At 35.2% G+C, this 21,777-nt stretch overlaps 1 protein-coding gene and 1 pseudogene across 1 annotated transcript; both read left to right on the forward strand.

The window, feature by feature from the left end:
* The first annotated feature begins 507 nt into the window (after nt 1-507).
* Nucleotides 508-11,907, forward strand: LOC132272824 (MDIS1-interacting receptor like kinase 2-like). The gene is made up of 3 exons (XM_059773906.1): nt 508-1,422; nt 1,582-2,569; nt 11,531-11,907. Exons 1-3 carry the CDS (start codon nt 508-510, stop codon nt 11,905-11,907), a joined length of 2,280 nt encoding a protein of 759 aa, XP_059629889.1.
* A 6,180-nt stretch (nt 11,908-18,087) lies between these two features.
* Nucleotides 18,088-21,426, forward strand: LOC132272825 (MDIS1-interacting receptor like kinase 2-like; annotated as a pseudogene).
* Nucleotides 21,427-21,777: the final 351 nt, after the last annotated feature.

The following is a 21,777-nucleotide window of genomic DNA, read 5'->3' on the forward strand; positions in this document are numbered from 1 at the left end:
TGATCCATCCACCTTCTCAATCAATCTATTTTAATTTACATTTTGAACCTTCCCAAACCCAATGAGATGTGACTAATGAGGCTATATTGATAAAAATAATATAAGAATTATCCTTTTATTCCTTCCGACCAAACAAAAAAAAAAACCAACCAACCCTGTACTTTGGAGAGAATATTTTACCATGCAAGAAGGAATTTCATGATACTGGCTTTTGAAAACCCAAGTGGATTTGTGTGTGTATTAGATCTTTTGAATGGACCCATGAAAGACAAAAGAATAGTATTAAGATCTATTTTGATACCGACTTTTGACAAAAGAATAATATTTCATGATAGAAAACCATGTTTTCATTATCAAGAAGTTGAATTCCCAAGCAGTGGGGCAGCCCAAAGTGGGATTTGTGTGTGTATATTTCACATACTAATTGTATTCTATAAAAGCCTCTCCATACTTGGAGCCCTTCGTCATCCATCCAACCAATTGCCCTCTTATAGTATCAAACCCACAATGAAATTCCACAACCAATTTCTTTTTAATTTCAAACGTCTATTATTTCCCATCATCATCATCATCCTTGCGGTGTTGCTTTCTTTTTCCCATTTCACTGCTTGTGAAGCTTCTTCTTCTTATTCTGCAGCTCCAATTAGAGAAAAGGAAAGAGAGGCTCTTCACAAGCAAACCCAATCTCTAATTCTCTCCTCCTGGGCTCCAAACACCAGTAGCAGCCCTTGCAATTGGGTTGGGATTCATTGCAAAAAGGGTAATGGAAGTGTCACCCACATACGCCTTCAAAGTGTTGGTTTAAGAGGTACACTTCACTATCTCAACTTCTCATGCTTCCCTCATCTCCGTAGCATCGATCTTTATAACAATTCACTCTACGGGACAATCCCCAACCACATCACTAGCCTTTCCAAGCTCACCTATCTTGACTTGTCTTTTAATTCTCTCTCTGGAGCAATTCCATCTGAGATAGGGAAACTGATGTCGCTCACTGAGATGTCACTCGCGACCAACAATCTCATAGGTCCAATCTCTGCTACAATGTGGAACTTGACCAACTTGACCGTTCTATACCTTTATGACAACAAACTTTCAGGACCCATCCCTCAAGAAATTAGAATGTTGAGGTCTTTTGTCGATTTGGAGTTGTTCGAGAACTTCTTCTCAGGTTCAATACATGCTTGGATGAAGAACTTGGTCAACTTAAACACTTTATACCTTTATAAAAATAAACTATCGGGACCCATCCCTCAAGAAATTGGAATGTTGAGGTCTCTTGTCAATCTCGATTTGTCCGAGAACAACTTCTCAGGTCCAATACCTTCTTCGATAGGGAATTTATGCAACTTAACCATGTTGCCCCTTCACGAAAATCAACTCTCTGGATCCATTCCATCCACTATTGGGAACTTGACCAAGGTCTTGGGCTTTAGTTTGTACGAAAACCTGTTATCTGGCTCTATCCCACGAGAAATAGGAAGGATGAAATCCCTCGAGTCTCTATCCTTATCTGATAATAAATTCACTGGATCTATACCTATAGAATTAAATAATCTTACCCATTTGTAAAACTTGCAGTTGAGTGAGAACGAGATTACTGGTCATTTACCACATAACATATGCCGTGGTGGAACACTTGTAAATTTCACTGCATTTGGCAACAATCTCACAGGTCCAACCCCTAACAGCTTGAAGAGTTGCACTAGCTTATTCAGAGTTAGGCTTGAAAGAAACCAACTTTCTGGAAATATATCAAATGATTTCGGCATATATCAAAACTTAAATTATATTGATTTGAGTGATAATAAAATGTTCGGTGAGCTTTCTAGTAAATGGGGCCAGTGCCATAATCTTATAAGCTTAAGAGTGTCCAACAACAATATTTCTGGTGAGATACCACCTGAATTGGGAAATGCAACTCAGCTACGTGTACTTGACATCTCTTCAAACCATCTCATTGGAAAAATCCCAAAGAGTTTAAGAAGGTTAACCTCATTGATAAACCTTGATTTAAACAACAACAAACTTTCAGGAAACATTCCTTTGGAAATTGGTGAGCTGTCAGACTTGGAACGTCTTAATTTGGCAGCAAAATATCTAAAGGGCTCAATTCCGGGACTGTTAGGAGAGTGTGTGAAACTATTGTATTTGAATTTGAGCAAAAATATTCTTGCTGAAGGTATTCCTTTTGGCATAGGCAATTTACACTCTCTTGAAAACCTTGATGTCAGCCACAATTTATTAAAATGGAAAATACCAACCCAACTTGGACAATTGGAGAAGTTAGAAGCATTGAATCTCTCCCACAATAAGCTTTCTGGATCCATTCCATTGACTTTTGAAGGTATGTTAAGTTTGACTTCTGTTGATGTATCATACAATCAGTTGCAGGGTCCTGTTCCAAAAAATAAAGCCTTTCAGGAGGCATCATTTAATGCATTCCGTAATAACAAAGCTTTATGCGGCAATGCCACTAGTTTGAAGGCTTGCGCCCCCACAAAGAACAATGATGCTAATAAAGAGAAGAGCAACACACTTGTGATTTTGATTATAGTCCCTCTTTTAGGCATTTTACTTATTTCACTTATGGTTGTTGGGATTTTTTATCTTCACGTGCTAGTTTTAAAAACTTTTTGAGGTATTTAAATTCATAGATCTTGATTCATTACATAGAGATAAGTTTTATGCAAAAATAAAACATGATGTATCATTCAATAAAAAGATTGAATACTTACATCAAGGTTTAAGTAAACCTTAGATCTCTCCTCTAAAGTGAATGTTCTCACTTATTGTAGATCCCTTAGCAAGATGCATTCTCCTTGGATCTCCATCTTCTTGGTAATTGTTTTGCCTTTAGGAATCACTCATAAGCCTCCATGAATGACCTTGGAAAACTAGGCTTATGGGAGCCTCCATTAGATGAGAACATAAACCCTAATTTTCTAGAGAGAGAAAATAAATTCCTTTTTCCTTCTCATTAAAAATCACCCCCTAAAATATACATAAACCATGTATATTTATAGGCAACATAAAAATAAAGAAAAGAAAATAACAAATCCTTCTCCATCTCTAATTCATATGTCTCAAATCTAATATGATTCCAATATCAAGTTGGGCTATGAGTGAGAATCCATTGGGCCTATTATTTTATTGGCTACAATGAATTAATAATTGGCCCGGTCCATGGACCCAATTCAATTAATTCATAAATTAATTTCTACTCCACTAAAAGAAATTAATTGAACTCCAATTAAATAATAAATAACCTCTAAGTCAATATTGCACTTTGACCCCTCTATGCATAATTAGTTATCGGATAAATAAAGCCATCAATCCGACTACTTAATTAATATATCTATTTTGGTACCTCTGATTATTTCTGGCTCGATCACAATAAAACATTTGTTTGACAAAAATAATAGTTTAAATAAATAAATATATAATAAATCATTTTGTCTAAAAACACACAAAGGCCTTCGAATTTACTTTGTGATCAACCATAATCAATACAAAATAAATACAAGTAGTAATGATGCAAATATTGAAAATATAACCCTCTAACTACTAATTACATAACTACCCAAAGTGTCGGTCTAAGGATCCCGAAGAATCCGCCGAACAAATCAAAGTAATTATTAATTAATAAAAGAGTCTATACTTTTTCTCATGCTTAAGAGTCAAATGCCATGACGGTGATAGGGAGTAATTGCATACGACGGCTCTCGCAATATATCTCAACCTAACGCGGATCCAGTTCAAGTCTTAATTAATTATGAGTCCATCCATAATTACCGACTATGAACAATTTATAATTACTATTTATATATCATGCATTGATTGCCATCACATACATATATATAAATATTTCTTGTAATTACATGGACACTATCAATTTCACAGTGAATCGAAACACAATACATTGAATTCACCAATTATATAAATCATAAATATTTCAGATATGTCAGGAACATATGTCACTATAATCCAGATAGGAATTTGCTATGCCAGGGCATATAAATCCCAACAGCTCCCACTTGCCCTCATAGCCAATTCAAATTGCACCTAACTCCAATGTTATCCAGATGATGATCAAAATTATTGATCAATGACACCTTTGATAATGGATCAACAAAGTTGTGTTCCAATGCAATGTTCTAACTACAAGTGCATTTTCTTGCCGGACAATATCATGTAAAACATGATACTTCCTCTCAGTGTATCTTGTTCCTCTATGGAACCTTGGGTCATTGGTTTGGACTACTTCTGCACTATTGTCACAACATAGCTCAATAGGCAGGCTAGTATACTCCACAACCTTTAAATCAGTGAGATCAAACTAATAGGCTTCCTTTGCCGCCTTTAAGGCTGCAATATATTCCACCTACAGGTTTGAGTCAGCAGTTGAAATCTGCTTAACAATCTACCAACTGATCTCCCTTCCATTAAGTGAACATACACTAAGTCATGAACCTCATAGTATCTACTTCTGATTGAAAATCAGAACTAGCATACCTGACTAGGACCATATCATCACATCCATAAATGAATATGATATCATTTGTTCTCCTTAGGTACCTAATGATATTTTTCACAATAAACCAGTTGTCAAGTCCAGTATTGGACTGATCTCTACTGACTATCCCTACTATGTAGCGGATGTCCTGTTTGGTATAGACCATGGCATATATGAGACTCTCATATGCCGAAACATATTGTTCCAGTCTCATTTGCTCAATCTCCTTTGATAGTCTTGAAAAACTACTTACTAGAGAGAGCCATCCATATCAATAAAGCAAGAACTCATTCTTTGAGTTATGCATACCAAACCTGGTCAAAACTTTATCAATGTAGGATTATTAAGATAAGCCTATTTTCCTTTTAACCTGATCTTGCAAAAGCTTGATCATAGGAATCTAGCTTACATCCTGAAAATCCTTCATTTAAAAGTAATTGAACAACTACCTCTTTATTGATGACAAAACTTCCACATCATTCTAAATGAGTAGGATGTCATCAATATATATAGAATTAGAAAAATAATGACATTCCCTTGTACACTCCTGATTTATTCACTAAGAAATCTTCTGGTATCTTTTTGTAGATTAACTTGCCTTCCATAGGAATCACCCTACTAGAAAGTTCTACAAGATCCTAGAATTTATTAGAATACATAGATTCCAACTCTGATTTCATAGTAACTCACCAAAACGATCTGTATCCACATCGGTTCACGCTTCCGTGTAGCTTACTGGGTCCAACTCATGTTTAACAGGGATGTCCATAATGGTCTCACCTAAAAACATGATTCTGTCGAATTGGATGATAATCCTCCCACTACATCAATGTACCGATGCAAGAATCTGTGTAGTAGATGATGCTAACGCATCAATAGGGAATTCATATATTATTCTCAATCTCTATAATAAGTGTGTTCACATGTGGTACATCTGGTACTCATACCAAATTCTCTAACATTATGCTACTAGGTATGTGATTCATAATATGATTCTCCTATAGATAAACAGTGAGTGAAAACAATCAACTTTTATCTTTGAGATCATAAAATAATCCATCCTAGTGACATTTAGAGTAGCTATCAAATCTAGCATGCCTATGATCTGCTTCCAACTTACTTGTCCATATCAAGCGCACATGTGCAAGACTACCCCATATGTGCATATGATTCAAACTAATATTTAGTAAAAATCACAGCTCAACGGTATCCTTGAGACAGATTAAGATGGAATGCAGTTCATAATGCGCATCAATGTCATTAACGCTAAACTTTTAAATGAAAGAGATAATGTAGCATAGCTGATCATAGATCTAACCATGTTAAGTGGAATTCTGTTATTCCTATTTGACACCTAAATACATTTAGCGTCAATTGCGGAAAACTGGTAAATAATACCCTCATTGACCATATAGTCTTTGCACTATCCCAAGAAATACTCATATCCTCGATCAGATCGAAGTGTCTTGATAAGTTTACCTAATATGTGTTCCACATCAGTCTTAACCTTCTCAGAAAATACCAAGAGTTTAAGACTTGTGTTGCATCAGATAAACTTATCCAAAACGTGAGTAATCTTGCTTAGATGTTCATAAGACCACACGTGTCAGTGTGTACCGACTCCAATTGTCCTTTATGTCTATTTCATCTGGCTGATTAAGCCCTAAGAGTTGTCTATCCTTCAAAACAGGGTTCACAAGTTTGGTTTAGGCTCCCTTGCCTCACTAGGTAATTAACCTTCTTTGACCAATCTTTGAATCTTATTTTGATTGATAACAACCCAAAAATAGACATTAAAAATACAATGAGTCAGGAATAACAATTTTTCTCTTAACATTCAATCTAGAAGATGCAACATTAGTTTCACATCCTGCAAATCTTAAGAGTTTGTGATTATAGTATATTAACCATCTTTCAATGCACAAGAAGCAATCGCATATCTATTCAATTTTATAAAACCAGTTTTACAAAATAACAACACAGTTTTTATAAACCAAAAGTGAAATAAGAATGAGATTGCGTTTCACTTCTGTGCATAAAGATAGTTCTCTAATACTAATATCCTCATACTCTCTAATTTCAGATGTAATACTCCCACTGACTTAACTACAACCTTGGCATCAGGTCAAAAGATAAATATATATCCATATCATCAAGGCTTCTGGATTCCTGAAATCCTTACAATAAATTGCAAATATGTTTAGTGGCTCCAGAATCTATCCATCAGGAATTAATAGACGCAACCACATAACATGGCTCAATGATTAAATATATATTTTCCTATGCCACGTCATTCCTTAAACAGTTCGTCCTTTAGTGTTTTAGTTAGCGACAAAAGAAACAGTTTTCTTCGCCCTCAACATACACTGCCTTATTCCCTTTAACCTTTTTGAATACCCATGTTTTGTGCTAGTCTAGTCCTATTATCATCCTTCTTCTTTGCTTTGCCCGTCCACTTGGGCCTAGAAGAAGATGGTATAGACTAGGTTAGATTTATAGGAACGCCCATACTCTTAATTATCCCTTCATCTGTTACCAATTCTATAAGAATATCAGCGAGTGTGAACTCAAACTGATTCCTTATTTAGTTCACTCTAACAGAGTCGAACGAGTTTGGTAACCAAGCAATAATCATGTCAACTTGAAACTTACCACCCAAGTCAGCCTTATTGATCTCCAGCTAATTTTTAAATAATAAACAATCATTTTTCAAAATTCGATTTCATACTGGAGTTCCTTAGGCTATCTTGATGCTATTCAAGTCTGACATAGTACTTTGGCATACTCTCTATCTAATCTCACCAAAACATCTTATTAAATTTTAACATGATGCTTGAAGAAAATAAAATAATGTAAACGTTAGCTTTGGAGCGTATTCGAGGTAAACTCTAGAATATTGCACCAATTCATCTCATTTGCCTTATTTCACTTATTCAAAGCATTAATGTTCTCTTGGGTATCTTAAAGTAAAAGGATTAGGTTTTAGGAGTAGTAAATACATTTGTACCACCACGTTGTGAATAAAATATCTAAGTTCCTTTCTCGGTCAATATTAATGAGATCCAGTTACATTGAAAATGTAAGCAAGCAGATAAACTGGATTAGACATAATTAATCTGAATATAAATGCATTCATACAATATGCAAGGTGAATTATTAATAATGTCATGCATATTTAAAATTAAAATGAGCTTGTTAACCACATAATACAATAAATCTCAATCGAACAAGAGATCATTATCATTACTGGTGAACAATCCCTTTTAATTAATGCGGGTCCCTCAACTCTGTAGCATAATAAATCAACCAATCAATATGTCAATAACTTATCCTGTTGGAGGAGTTCATTATTACTATTATTGAGATTCATTTGCTATTAGGCGAGCACTTCCATTAAAATAATAATATGTGGGTCCCTTAACCACTCCATGAAAAATCGAATAACCAATACGCCAATAATTTATTCGGTTGGCGAAGTTCATTATTGCTATTGGCAGGCAAATCCCATCATTTCCATATCTCTTAAGACAATGCCTTGTCTATCTATATGAAATGATTTCCGATTATGTTTAGCCTTTCTAAAATCACCTAGTATAGACCACTCCGTTGGGGAGCTAACACTATTGATTTTAGATTGAGTATATAACGTTATTAATACTCTAATGAAAAATAAAACATTAAATATCTTGTCATTATAATCTAGACTCTTTAAATCATGCGTAGGGCCTTATTTTTAAAGATCTAATTACAATGAACATTTAATATTATTATTTTTATGAGATAACCATTCTTATAATATTAAGACTCTTCAAATCATGCGTGGGGCCTTATTTTTGAAGACCTAATTACAATGGTGTTAATAACGAAGGCCATGGGGCAATGTATAAAAATCCCCGCTCCCACTCAATTTTTAATCATCCATAATTAGGGTTTTCATTTTATTCATTTACATGATATAATGCATGCAAAACGTCTTGATTTTAATCCAATTAAATTTAGAAAATATTTGGACTTTAAACGATTCACTAATATTTAATTTGAAGCACACTTTAAAAATAATTTACAAAAAATAATTTTGCGTTTCCCAATAAGTGCCCTCAAATTAATTAGTAATCAGATCCAATTAATTTTCATAACTTAATTAATATAAATCAAGCCATTTAAATAAATATCATGGATCCAATGCATGAATAATAATTAATTAACAATTATATATTCCATGCATTTCATACATCGCATAAATAAATAAATGACAGATAAAGCAAATAAAATGGCCGATGGAATCAGCTTTTAACATTTAATTGCTCTAATAACTGCATGATGGTCTTCCATCAGCATGAAAACACCCGCAGGAGGTTGATACGCGCTAGGAGAAGCAAAATGAGGCTTGAAACGCACCTGGAAGGTCATTCACGCGCTCCCACGCGCCTCTAGAGAGTCCTAGCGCGTGCCACGCTCTCCCACGCGCTTACACGCGCTGGAAAGATGATTCAGTGCATGCCACGCGCTGCCACGCGCCGGCACGCGCGTGGGGAAGGTTCCTTTGTCCGGCGCGTGTTCCTCACGCGCCGGATGGTTGACTTTGTCTGGCGCGTGTATCTCACGCGCCAGAATGCTGACCTTGTCAGCGTGTGTACTTCACGCGCTTTTCCATTGGTTGTCCTCTTCAGTGCACCATGGGTGCTGCTACATTGGATTATACGTCCATCTTCCGACGCTATCCCTCGCCGCCGGCATTGCTCCGGTCGCCCGAAAATCGCCGAAAATTCCAGAAAATCAAAAAAAAATTCCCAGAAAATTAAATTAAGCCTCAAAAAATTCCAGAAAAATTCCAAAAAATTTGGAAAAATTTTAGAAAATTACTGAAGCATAATTTAACCCTTTTGGACCTTCTTGAAGCTTCATAGCATCCTTCGATGAATATTACATGGCTTTAAAAAAATATTTACAACTTGAAATACAATGGGAAAAATAAATTACATCATTGAACTTTCAAACGACTAAATCAAAGCCTTAATTACATTCATCCAAAGTTAAAATTACATTCAATATTCCTATAAGCTTCATCCATGGCCCAACCATACATCATCATTCATTCACAATTATCCATACATCATCATGTATCAATATATATCAACATATTAAACCATACATCAACATACATCAATAAAAATATATATGAATATAATTTTGGATCCATGAATGATGAATTTTGATAAAAACATGATCTCTAGTAATGAATCAAACCATACTCTGATACCACTGTTGGGAAACGTGCTAGTTTTAAAAACTTTTTGAGGGATTTAAATTCATAGATCTTGATTCATTACATAGAGACAAGTTTTATGCAAAAATAAAACATGATGTATCATTCAATAAAAAGATTGAATACTTACATCAAGGTTTGAGTAAACCTTAAATCTCTCCTCTAAAGTGAATGTTCTCACTTATTGTAGATCCCTTAGCAAGATGCATTCTCCTTGGATCTCCATCTTCTTGGTAATTGTTTTGCCTTTAGGAATCACTCATAAACCTCCATGAATGACCTTGGAAAACTAGGCTTGTGGGAGCCTCCATTAGATGAGAACATAAACCCTAATTTTCTAGAGAGAGAAAATAAATTCCTTTTTCCTTCTCATTAAAAATCACCCCCTAAAATATACATAGACCATGTATATTTATAGGCAACATAAAAATAAAGAAAAAGAAACAACAAATCCTTCTCCATCTCTAATTCATATGTCTCAAATCTAATATGATTCCAATATCAAGCTGGGCTATGAGTGAGAATCCATTGGGCCTATTATTTTATTGGCTACAATAAATTAATAATTGGCTCGGTCCATGGACCCAATTCAATTAATTCATAAATTAATTTCTACTCCACTAAAAGAAATTAATTGAACTCCAATTAAATAATAAATAACCTCTAAGTCAATATTGCACTTTGACCCCTCTAAGCATAATTAGTTATCGGATAAATAAAGCCATCAATCCGACTACTTAATTAATATATCTATTTTGGTACCTCTGATTATTTCTGGCTCGATCACAATAAAATATTTGTTTGACAAAAATAATAGTTTAAATAAATAAATATATAATAAATCATTTTGTCTAAAAACACACGAAGGCCTTCGAATTTACTTTGTGATCAACCATAATCAATACAAAATAAATACAAATAGCAATGATGCAAATATTGAAAATATAACCCTCTAACTATTAATTACATAACTACCCAAAGTGTCGGTCTAAGGATCCCGAAGAATCCGCCGAACAAATCAAAGTAATTATTAATTAATAAAAGAGTCTATATTTTTCTCATGCTTAAGAGTCAAATGCCATGACGGTGATAGGGAGTAATTGCATACGACGGCTCTCGCAATATATCTCAACCTAACGCGGATCCAGTTCAAGTCTTAATTAATTATGAGTCCATCCATAATTACCGACTATGAACAATTTATAATTACTATTTATATATCATGCATTGATTGCCATCACATACATATATATAAATATTTCTTGTAATTACATGGACACTATCAATTTCACAGTGAATCGAAACACAATACATTGAATTCACCAATTATATAAATCATAAATATTTCAGATATGTCAGGAACATATGTCACTATAATCCAGATAGGAATTTGCTATGCCAGGGTATATAAATCCCAACACTTTGGGTATGCTGCTCCAGGTACTTTTGCTTATTGTATTATTTTAAATGATTTTGGTCCAATTGTTGTTCTATAAAACACCTTCAATCTTAACGGAATACACTAATTACATAATATACTAGATGCACTTCTTCATTTAACCAATCTCCAATTTCTCGTTCATAAAAGATAATTTAGCCTAAATAGCAAAAATATCCAATTTTTTGTACCTCTCGATCCTCACATTTTTGTGTTCTATAGTTATGTTGAACAACTATTGTTAGAAAAAAAAAATTATGTTGTCAGATTTTTCTTTTACTATTCTTGTCCTTTATTCATTGCTTTGCAGAACTTGCTTATACAATGGAAGTGAATGAGAAATGTGATGTTTTTAGCTTTGGAGTGTTGGTAGTAGAATTGATCATGGGAAAGCATCCAGGCGAGCTCATCTCCTCTCTATCATCATCATCTTTATCGCCACCGACATTGGTTGTTCGAGATATACTCTTGAAGGATGTGTTGGATCAATGTCTTTCACCTCCAATGGCAGAGGAATTAGTCTTTATCACCAAGCTAGCTTTTGCATGCTTGCATGCAAGTCCCCAATCTCGGCCAACAATGAGAGAAGTCTCCACAGAGCTATCGAAACAAGGGCCAACTCTGCAAAATCCATTCCACAAGATTACACTAGGACAACTGCTTGATTTTGGATGTTTAGCCTCCTGAGCATTTTTGTATCTTTTAATTTTTTATGTTCTTGTGTTATTTTTCTCCTTTGAATTTTCAATTTTAATATATATAATCATATTATATATATATTCGTGTAAGTTTAGTTAATTAATGAATGTTATATTATGAGTTTAAATAATAATTAATTGAATTTAAATCTAATAAAAAAATATGTCATTAAATTGATATTTCTATATGAGACAGGAAAGCTAGCTAGCTGATGTGAAATGTCCCCCAAAGACCCAAAGTTGGTCCAACATTTTGAGGCAAGTCTTTTCAGGACAAATTAAAAAGCAATTGAAGACTTTTCCTTGATCAATTTGTTGCGCTGGCCCCGCCATTAAAAAGATGAAGGCCCATTATCTTCAAGTCCAAGGATCAAAGACGCATGAGCCAAGAACAATATTGTAACTATTTATTTATATAATAATCTTTTTGACTTTATATATATATATATATATATATATATATATATATATGTTAAAGTTAAATAAAATTTTATTCACCTGTGGGGCCTACATGAATTATAAGCCAATATAATAACTTATCTCTTCCTCTCTGCGTATCACTCTCTCGCTCTCTTGTCCAGTAGCTTTCTTTTCTTTTCTTTTTTTTGTTCTTCAAAGCTTCAAGGCTTAATTTCTCTCTCATCTCTTATTGGATTATGGTACCGTTTGAGGCAAAACGAAGCTCACGACGAGCTCTACGCATCCATACGAACAATTCCAGACTTGGTGCCCTCCTTGGGGTTCGAAATTCAAGACCCATTTTAAGGGTTTTGTGCAAATTTGAGGTAGGAACACCTTAATCCACTACCTTCTTGTTTCATTATGAGTTATAATCTTTTGTTGTGCCAAGCATGCTTAATTAGAAGTTAATTGTATCAATGATTATTTTAAATATTGTCTAGAGAAATTCATGTGTATAAATGTGAGTTGTTTTATATGTAAAGCATGCTTAAATGTATTTTGTTGTATCTTAATGTGTTAATAATTACTTGGGAGATGTTGAACATGTTGAATGTTTAATTTTATGGTGTAGAATTTTAAATGACATGACATTGAATGTATGGAACATATATACATACACATACTATTGGATTTGCATGAAATGGGGGAAATTGTTCTTGAAATAAACATGGGGAATTTCAGGGAAGTGTTTTTGATGAAATGGTTTTATGTGAAACCCGGTTGCTGCGGGGTTACCAACGGGCCAGAGGTTAATATAGCCTAGAGGGGACTAGGGAGTCGCCCTAACGTGGTTGAGCTAGCTGGCCCCATAATGACGCCGCAGGGTTACCAAAGGTCAGGGACACTAGCCAATCCTCTTCTCGTGTCGCGGCGAGGCTACCAAAGGGCGGGTTGTATTAACAGTTTAGAAACAATGTTTTGGATTATGAAAATGGGGAGCGACACTAGCATGCATTGCATCTCATTGCATTGCATTGGATATACTTGAGATTAAATCATTATGCTGTATTATTTCTCGACATTGTATGATCCCCATTTCCCATTGGCCTATGCTTTGTTTGGATTCACAAGGACACAAGATGTGTGTCTTAAGTGTCACCTGCTGAGCTTTATGCTCACCCTACTATTTATATTAATTTTTTTCAGGTCTTGGAAATGAACTGGTGGACGACAATCCACCTCAAGTTTGAAAGTTGTTAGAAGGTTGTTTGCTATTTTGTATTTTGACCATTCTATGTATATTCATAGTTGTGGAAATGTAACTAAGTTAGTATTCATGGCCTTGTAACTTAAGAACGAACTTATCTTTAGTTTGATGTAAATGAAACTAATGGAATTATGGTATATATTTCCATGTAATTGTATCATGTAACGTTGTAAGACGGAGACTTTAAATCTTAACCATGTATTTTGGGACTGTAATTATGATAATTTAGATTAATTAGTGTGTGGATATTCCACCATGAGAGGAACTATGTTGAGGTATAATGAATGGATGAATGGGATGCTGGAGTATATTATGTGTTTTGTGTATTGGGACAGGTTGTTGAAGGACCATTTTTAGGGGAGGTTATGCCGAAATTTTTTTAAAAATTTTGGCATTAGCTTGGGTCGTTACATAAGGTCTCTTGTCGATCTCGATTTGTCCGAGAACAACTTCTCAGGTTCAATACCTGTTTCGATAAAGAACTTGGTCAACTTAACCATTCTGCATCTTTTTTCCAACAAACTTTCAGGACCCATCCCTCAAGAAATTGGAATGTTGACGTCTCTTGTCAATCTCAATTTGTACAGGAACAACTTCTCAGGTTCAATACCTGTTTCGATAAAGAACTTGGTCAACTTAACCACTCTGTATCTTTTTTCCAACAAACTTTCAGGACCCATCTGTGATACCCCCGGATTTCCGGATGCGGGTTGGCCAGACCCACGCCCGACTACCCGAGGATATCAAACAAATTAATAATAAACGAACACAGAATACAATTAAGGAAACAGGAATAAATAAAAATTTGCTGAAAAGAAACTAGAATGATAAACCAAATACTGAAACCTCTTAATAAAATTAAATTAATAAAGAATTATTCTGATACATCCAAATTCTCCATTTCTAATACAACTCGGGAATCCATCTGGTGGACCCCTAATAAAAATCATCACTAAGAAATGAACCACCGAAAAAGAATCCAATGCTAAACCATACAGGAACCGCCTATGTCATCGGAAGAATGAGAAGTCGTCTCTGCTCAGCACGAACAAGATCTAAGACCTGGAACCGTCCGTTACCTGAAAAATAATAGTGGGTCAGGCCCACGAACAAGTTCTATCCTAAGTACAATCCAAACAGAAACCCGATACGCAGATACATCCTAGATGTCTCAACCATATCTATATAATCCGTAAATAGATATATACATATAACCACACTACAGGACTCTCACTAGACTATGCTGAGGGTCTCAACCTGAATAGAAGGCAACATGCAAAAACGCACCTGAGTGGGCATGACTACCTAAGCCTAACAGGGTATACCTCAACCAACATAGCTAGCTATGCATCCCACTGCATATACGCTCCCTAACCGTCGACTATGAGACTCAAGCTCAGAGAGCGGTACCATAATTATATATATAAAGTCCGATCCTATCCAACCATAAGAAATCCAGCTAGTCGTTCAGCTTGTTCAGCCGCACAGACTAACATAAATTAAGTGTATATACAACCCATCCAAATACAATGTTGAGCCGGTCAACTATTCGTCGCCAAAACACAACATATAATTAGGATTTAAATATTTTAATTAAATCCCTATCCTTCCTATTAACAGAAAATATAAATAACCATCCAATATGTCGTTCAACTATTTTAGTTGACAGGACATGAAATCATGTAGGATTTAACTGTTTTAGTTAATCCATTCCGTATGTATGAATGGGTTGGAATTAGCGTTTTGATCTAATCCGTCCCTCCGTATGTCACCGTCCCATACCGGTACATACCATGCATATGATCCGTAAATGATGCATTAACTCAATCAGTACACCAAATAGAATTCACAAAAATCCATGTAGCTGATAAAACAAAATTGGAACAGTTTATCAACTAAATATCCATGACAATATCCATGAAATTGATGAGACAAAACTTAATCGTTCGTCAACTTAAAATCCAGAATCCATTCATATAATTGACAGAAAATATGCAATTAATTCTTCAATTAAGTCCAGGTTAACTCCCATGTAAATTACAAAACCTATGTTTTAGTTTAGCAATTTAAGTCCAAAACCATCATCCAGTTGAAAACCCTCAACCAATTAATTGCAGAAAAGTGTATCTAATAATTCAGCAATTTAAAGCAAACCTTTCACTCATGTAATTGCAAGAAAATTAATGTTTCAGCAATATAAAAATCCAAAGCATGCACAGGTCCAATTTGTTAACTAAAAGACTCTACTGTGCATCTAAAACAAAAATTAGAAACATGTTATAACTCATTAAATTGCCATATTAGAACAAGCAAGTAATTTCCTATCCTTAATCTACATAATTGCAGAACGGGTTTAATAATTCAACAATTATATTCCCAAGTGTGCACAGATCAAATTTATTAATTAAATGACCCTAATGTGCATTTAAAACAAGATTAAAATCATGTTATAATTACTTAAGTCGCCCATTTAAAAATTTAACAACTGCTTCCCTTCCAACCGTTAACAGTATGTGAAATGTCTAATTTTCACACTGATCATTCCCTTCCTATAATAGGCTAACTTATGCAATTAGAGAGCTTAAGATCTCTTGAAATTACTTTTAAAATTGTTAGTTCACTCCCTAAAACAATTTAGAACTCCAAACATAGCCCAAACAGTTCCCGGACAGCTCTAGATTGCAACCAAACGTAACCTAACCAAAGAGCCTTCTCTTGAAAATCATAGAGTAGGCTCTTTACACCATGGAGCCTGCTCTATAAAAACTTAGAGCCTGTTCTAAAAACTTAGAGCCTGCTCCATAAAAACTTAGAGCCTGCTCTTAAAGGCTTAGAGCCTCCTCTGTCCAGTTTTGCTCCGTTTCGCCTTTCAGCTTCGTCTCCGGCTATTCCCAACCTTCGGTTCATCTTTAATATTGAGTTTAAGAATCCTATTTACACCCAAAATCATCCCCATAACTGGTTTTATAATCCGTTCAATCACTGAATTAAACTACGCAAGTTAACTTTCCTCTAACCATTAACAGTACTGAAAAGTTATCTACTTTCCTACTGTTTAACACTTTAGCATAAATGTATAAACTATGCAATAAGAGGTTTAAATACACTTGAGGTTTAAATTAAAAACCCAAATTCCCTCACAACACAATTCGAAAGAATTAAAATCATCCAAACGGTGCCCAGAAAATCAGAAAACACTAAAATACGTCAAAATAGGAGAGAGCCTGCTCTAAAATGCAAGAGCAGGCTCTTGCAAGCATGGAGCCGGCTCCATGCCTTATTGGAGCCGGCTCTTGAATGATGGGAGCCGGCTCTTCAATCCCCAGAGCCGGCTCTTCATCCCTCTGAGCCTCTGTTCTCCTCCAGCTATGTTTTTTCGACCATCTGCTTCAGCACCGGCCACTTCCACTCCCTTTGTTGGTTTTTAAAATTGTTCCTAGGAGTCCTAAGTATATCTAAAACCATCCCAAATCCTTACTTAAGTCAATTTGCATCAAATTAAAACTTAAAACTTTTACCGATCCAACATGCTTAGAAAGAGCAAGCACTGTAACCAAAACAAACTTGCATGAACTCTAACAAAATTAATTCACGCCTACATACAGATAATTGATTAAACAAATACTAAGTATCTAAGATTCAATTTATTAGTCCATTAAAGCCCTAGAGACTATCTACAGATGCACAGAACACAGGCAATGGGAGAGAGAAAGGAAAGAACTTGCCTTTGCGGTTTTGGAATCAAAACCTTGTCGCCGTCTTCCTAGGTTTTTTTTCCGGCGATCATGACTGCCGTCAAGCCTCATACTGCTCAACCTTCCCTTCTCGTATAACCAATCCTTTATCCACAGTTGAAACCCTCACCAAAGATGTTCTGTTATTATCTCACAATTTACGCTCTATTCCTCTCTATCTCTATGGTACGTGAAAAAGGTTTACATATATTTTTTTTTAAAACCCTAAGTCAACATAATGATATATTTATAGGTTTAGAAAAACTAAAACCCTAATTCTAATTTTAATCCGAGAAAGAAAAACAACCATAAAAGTTATAATGTAAGTCGGTTAAAAACGTGAGAATATATGTAACCCTAAAGTTATAACCTATATTAAATTATGATTAATACCTCAAGTTTAATTATTAATAAATACCAATAATTAAAACTAACTCTATATACATATATACCCATATATATACATGTATATACTTCCATGGGTAAAACGGTACCCATTTACCCTATCCAAATAGTCCGTTAATCATATCCAAGCCCAAGTTCGATTAAAAATAAAATAAAATAAAAACAATACATTTAATTTAACATTCAAATGCCACTTCATCACGCACACTTATAATTAAATAGTTAATTCATTTAAACAACAAAATAGGAAGCCATGTAACAAAAGTCATGAAAACACCTAAGAATAATAAAATAAAAAATAAAATTTCAATTATGTCCTTTTTAAATTTAGAGGTATTACACCATCCCTCAAGAAATTGGAATGTTGAGGTCTCTTGTCGATCTCAATTTGTCTGAGAACAACTTCTCAAGTTCAATACCTGTTTTGATAAAGAACTTGGTCAACTTAACCACTCTGCATCTTTTTTCCAACAAACTTTCAGGACCCATCCCTCAAGAAATTGGAATGTTGACGTCTCTTGTTAATCTCAATTTGTACAGGAACAACTTTTTCGGTCCAATACCTGTTTCTATAAAGTACTTGGTCAACTTAACCGTTCTGCGTCTTTATATCAACAAGCTTTCAGGACCCATCCCTCAAGAAATTGGAACGTTGAGGTCTCTTGTCGATCTCGATTTGTCCGAGAACAACTTCTCAGGTTCAATACCTGCTTCTATAAAGAACTTGGTCAACTTAACCACTCTGCATCTTTTTTCCAACAAACTTTCAGGACCCATCCCTCAAGAAATTGGAATGTTGACGTCTCTTGTCAATCTCGATTTGTACAGGAACTACTTCTCAGGTTCAATACCTATTTCGATAAAGAACTTGGTCAACTTAACCACTCTGTATCTTTTTTCCAACAAACTTTCAAGACCCATCCCTTAAGAAATTGGAATGTTGAGGTCTCTTGTCGTTCTCCTGTTATCCGAAAATCAGTTTTCTGGTTCTATCCCACGAGAAATAGGAAGGATGAAATCCTTCGAGTATCTATCCTTATCGTTTAATAAATTCACTGGATCTATACCTATAGAGTGGAATAATCTTACCCATTTGAAAAACTTGCAGTTGAGTGAGAACAAGCTTACTGGTCATTTACCACATAACACATGCCGTGGTGGATCACTTGTAAATTTCACTGCAGTTGGCAACAAGCTCACAGGTCCAATCCCTAAGAGCTTGAAGAGTTGCACTAGTTTATACAGAGTTAAGGTTGATAGGAACCAACTTTCTGGAAATATATCAAATGATTTCGGCATATATCCAAACTTGGATTATATCGATTTGAGTGCTAATAAAATATTCGGTGAGCTTTCTGGTCAATGGGGCCAGTGCCATAATCTTACAAGCCTAAAAGTGTCCAACAACAATATTTCTGGTGAGATACCACCTGAATTAGGAAATGCAACTCAGTTACGTGTACTTGACATCTCTTCAAACCATCTCGTCGGAAAAATCCCTAAGAGTTTAGGAAGGTTAACCTTATTGATAACCCTTGATTTAAACAATAACAAGCTTTCAGGAAACATTCCTTTGGAAATCGGCAAGCTGTCAGACTTGGAACGTCTTAATTTGGCAGCAAATAATCTAAAGGGCTCAATTCCGGAACTATTAGGAGAGTGCGTGAAACTATTGTATTTGAATTTGAGCAGAAATATTCTTGCTGAAGGTATTCCTTTTGGCATAAGCAATTTACACTCTCTTGAAAACCTTGATGTCAGCCACAATTTACTAAAATGGAAAATACCAGCCCAACTTGGACAATTGGATAAGTTAGAAGCATTGAATCTCTCCCACAATAAGCTTTCTGGATCCATTCCATTGACTTTTGAGGGTATGTTAAGTTTAACTTTTGTTAATGTATCATACAATCAGTTGCAGGGTCCTGTTCCGAAAAATAAAGCCTTCCAAGAGGCTCCGTTAAGTTCATTCAGTAATAACAAAGCTTTGTGCGGCAATGCCACTGGTTTGGAGGTTTGCACCCCCACAATGAACAATGAAGCTAATAAGCTTGTGATTATAGTTCCTCTTTTAGGAATTTTGCTTCTTTCATTCATGGTTATTGGGATTATCAATCTTCTTTACCCAAAAGTGGGAGAGTAGAAAATGGGCCAAGAAGAGAAAACAATGAGATTTTATTTGCAATATGGAGCTATGATGGAAAACTGGTGTATGAAAACATCATTGAAGCAACAGAGGACTTCAGCTCTGATCATTGCATTGGGGTAGGAGGATCAGTTGCCGAGTGGTCAAGTTGTTGCTGTGAAGAAACTTCATGCCCCGAAAGATGATGGTGGGCGGGCTCATGATCAAAATGGTTTTACAAGTGAAATCCGAACATTAACAGAAATACGTCATCGGAATATTGTGAGGCTTTATGGTTTTTGTTCGCACCCACGACACTCGTTTTTGGTTTATGAGTTCTTGGAAGGGGGAAGGAGTGTGGATGGATTAAGAGAATGAAAGTGGTAAAAGACGTGGCAGATGCTTTGTGTTACATGCATCATGATTGTTCACATCCGATAGTTCATCGGGACATATCAAGCAAGAATGTTTTGTTAGATTTTGAATATGTGGCTCATATCTCTGACTTTGGCAGTGCTAGGCTTCTAAATCCTAACTCTTCCAATTGGACTTCATTCACGGGGACCTTTGGGTATGCTGCTCCAGGTAATTTTGCTTATTACATTATTTTAAATGATTTTGGTCCAATTATTGTTCTAAAGAACACCTCTTTCAATCTTAATGGAATACACTAATTACACAATATATTAGATGCACTTCTTCATTTAACCCATCCTACCTTGATATATGATTAACATCATCTCCAATTTCTCTTTCATAAAAGATAATTTAGCCTAAATAGCGAAAATGTCCAATTTTTTGTACCTCTTGATCCTCACGTTTTTTGTGTTCTATAGTTATGTCGAACAATGATTGTTAGAAAAAAAATTATATTGTCAGATTTCTCTTTACTTTTCTTGTCCTTTATTCATTGCTTTGCAGAGCTTGCTTATACAATGGAAGTGAATGAGAAATGTGATGTTTTAAGCTTTGGAGTGTTGGTAGTAGAAGTGATCATGGGAAAGCATCCAGGCGAGCTCATCTCCTCTCTATCATCATCATCATCGCCACCGACATTGGTTGTCCGAGATATACTCTTGAAGGATGTGTTGGATCAACGTCTTTCATCTCCAGCGGCACAAATGGCAAAGGAATTAGTCTTTATCACCAAGCTATCTTTTGCATGCTTGCATGCAAGTCCCCAATCTCGGCCAACAATGAGAGAAGTCTCCACGGAGCTATCGAAACAAAGGCCAACTCTGCAAAATCCATTCCACAAGATTACACTAGGACAAGTGCTTGATATTGGATCTTTAGCTTCTTGAGCATATTTGCATCTTTTAATTTTTATGTTCTTGTGTTACTTTTTCCACTTTAAATTTTCAATTTTTTCGTTTCTGTGTAGTATTCCTTTGTCCTGTTTATCTTGTGTGATGAGGATGATGCCAAGATTGTTGTAAGATACATTGCATTTTATTGCACATCGTAAGACCAATATAAGTTCCTCTTATTCAATAACATACATAGCTATTATCGTAACCTGCTGATGAACACAATATAGGGCAAAATTCAGTGTTGTTGAGATTTAAATGTGTTTGTTGTCATTCTTCAATTAAGAGAGAGTTTCAGTGGTCTGTTTAGTCTATCATTGTAGCAGCAGTGAGTGAAGGAGAAAAACCCTTTGTGTTTGTGTGTGTGTATGTAGATATATATTTGAACTTATATTATATATGATTGTTTCTGATGGTGATTTTTTTTTTCTAGATTTACAGAAAGAATTTTGCTCACCTGTCATGCTTGCTTACTGGTAAAGGTAGGTATGTGCTTAAAGGTGCTGCTCCTCTCATGTTTTCAGGGTTCTATGCTTCTTCAGCTACATTCGACTTATCATCATGGAAGCACACAGGGGCGGAGCCAATGTATGCCCAGGGGGGCACTTGCCCTCCT

Source organism: Cornus florida, unplaced genomic scaffold, assembly GCF_030987335.1.
Source record: "Cornus florida cultivar Cherokee Brave unplaced genomic scaffold, ASM3098733v1 CherokeeBrave_3.0.0_Hap2_Chr09, whole genome shotgun sequence".
In the NCBI taxonomy this organism is placed as follows: domain Eukaryota; kingdom Viridiplantae; phylum Streptophyta; class Magnoliopsida; order Cornales; family Cornaceae; genus Cornus; species Cornus florida.

What these genes read in the sequence shown, in the direction of transcription:
- LOC132272824 (XM_059773906.1), top strand. Translation starts at nt 508, where the DNA reads ATGAAATTCCACAACCAATTTCTTTTTAATTTCAAACGTCTATTATTT. An exon ending in CTATTGGGAACTTGACCAAG is followed by an intron (nt 1,423 to 1,581) that starts GTCTTGGGCTTT and finishes TAAAACTTGCAG; the next exon opens with TTGAGTGAGAACGAGATTAC. An exon ending in GATTATAGTCCCTCTTTTAG is followed by an intron (nt 2,570 to 11,530) that starts GCATTTTACTTA and finishes ATTGCTTTGCAG; the next exon opens with AACTTGCTTATACAATGGAA.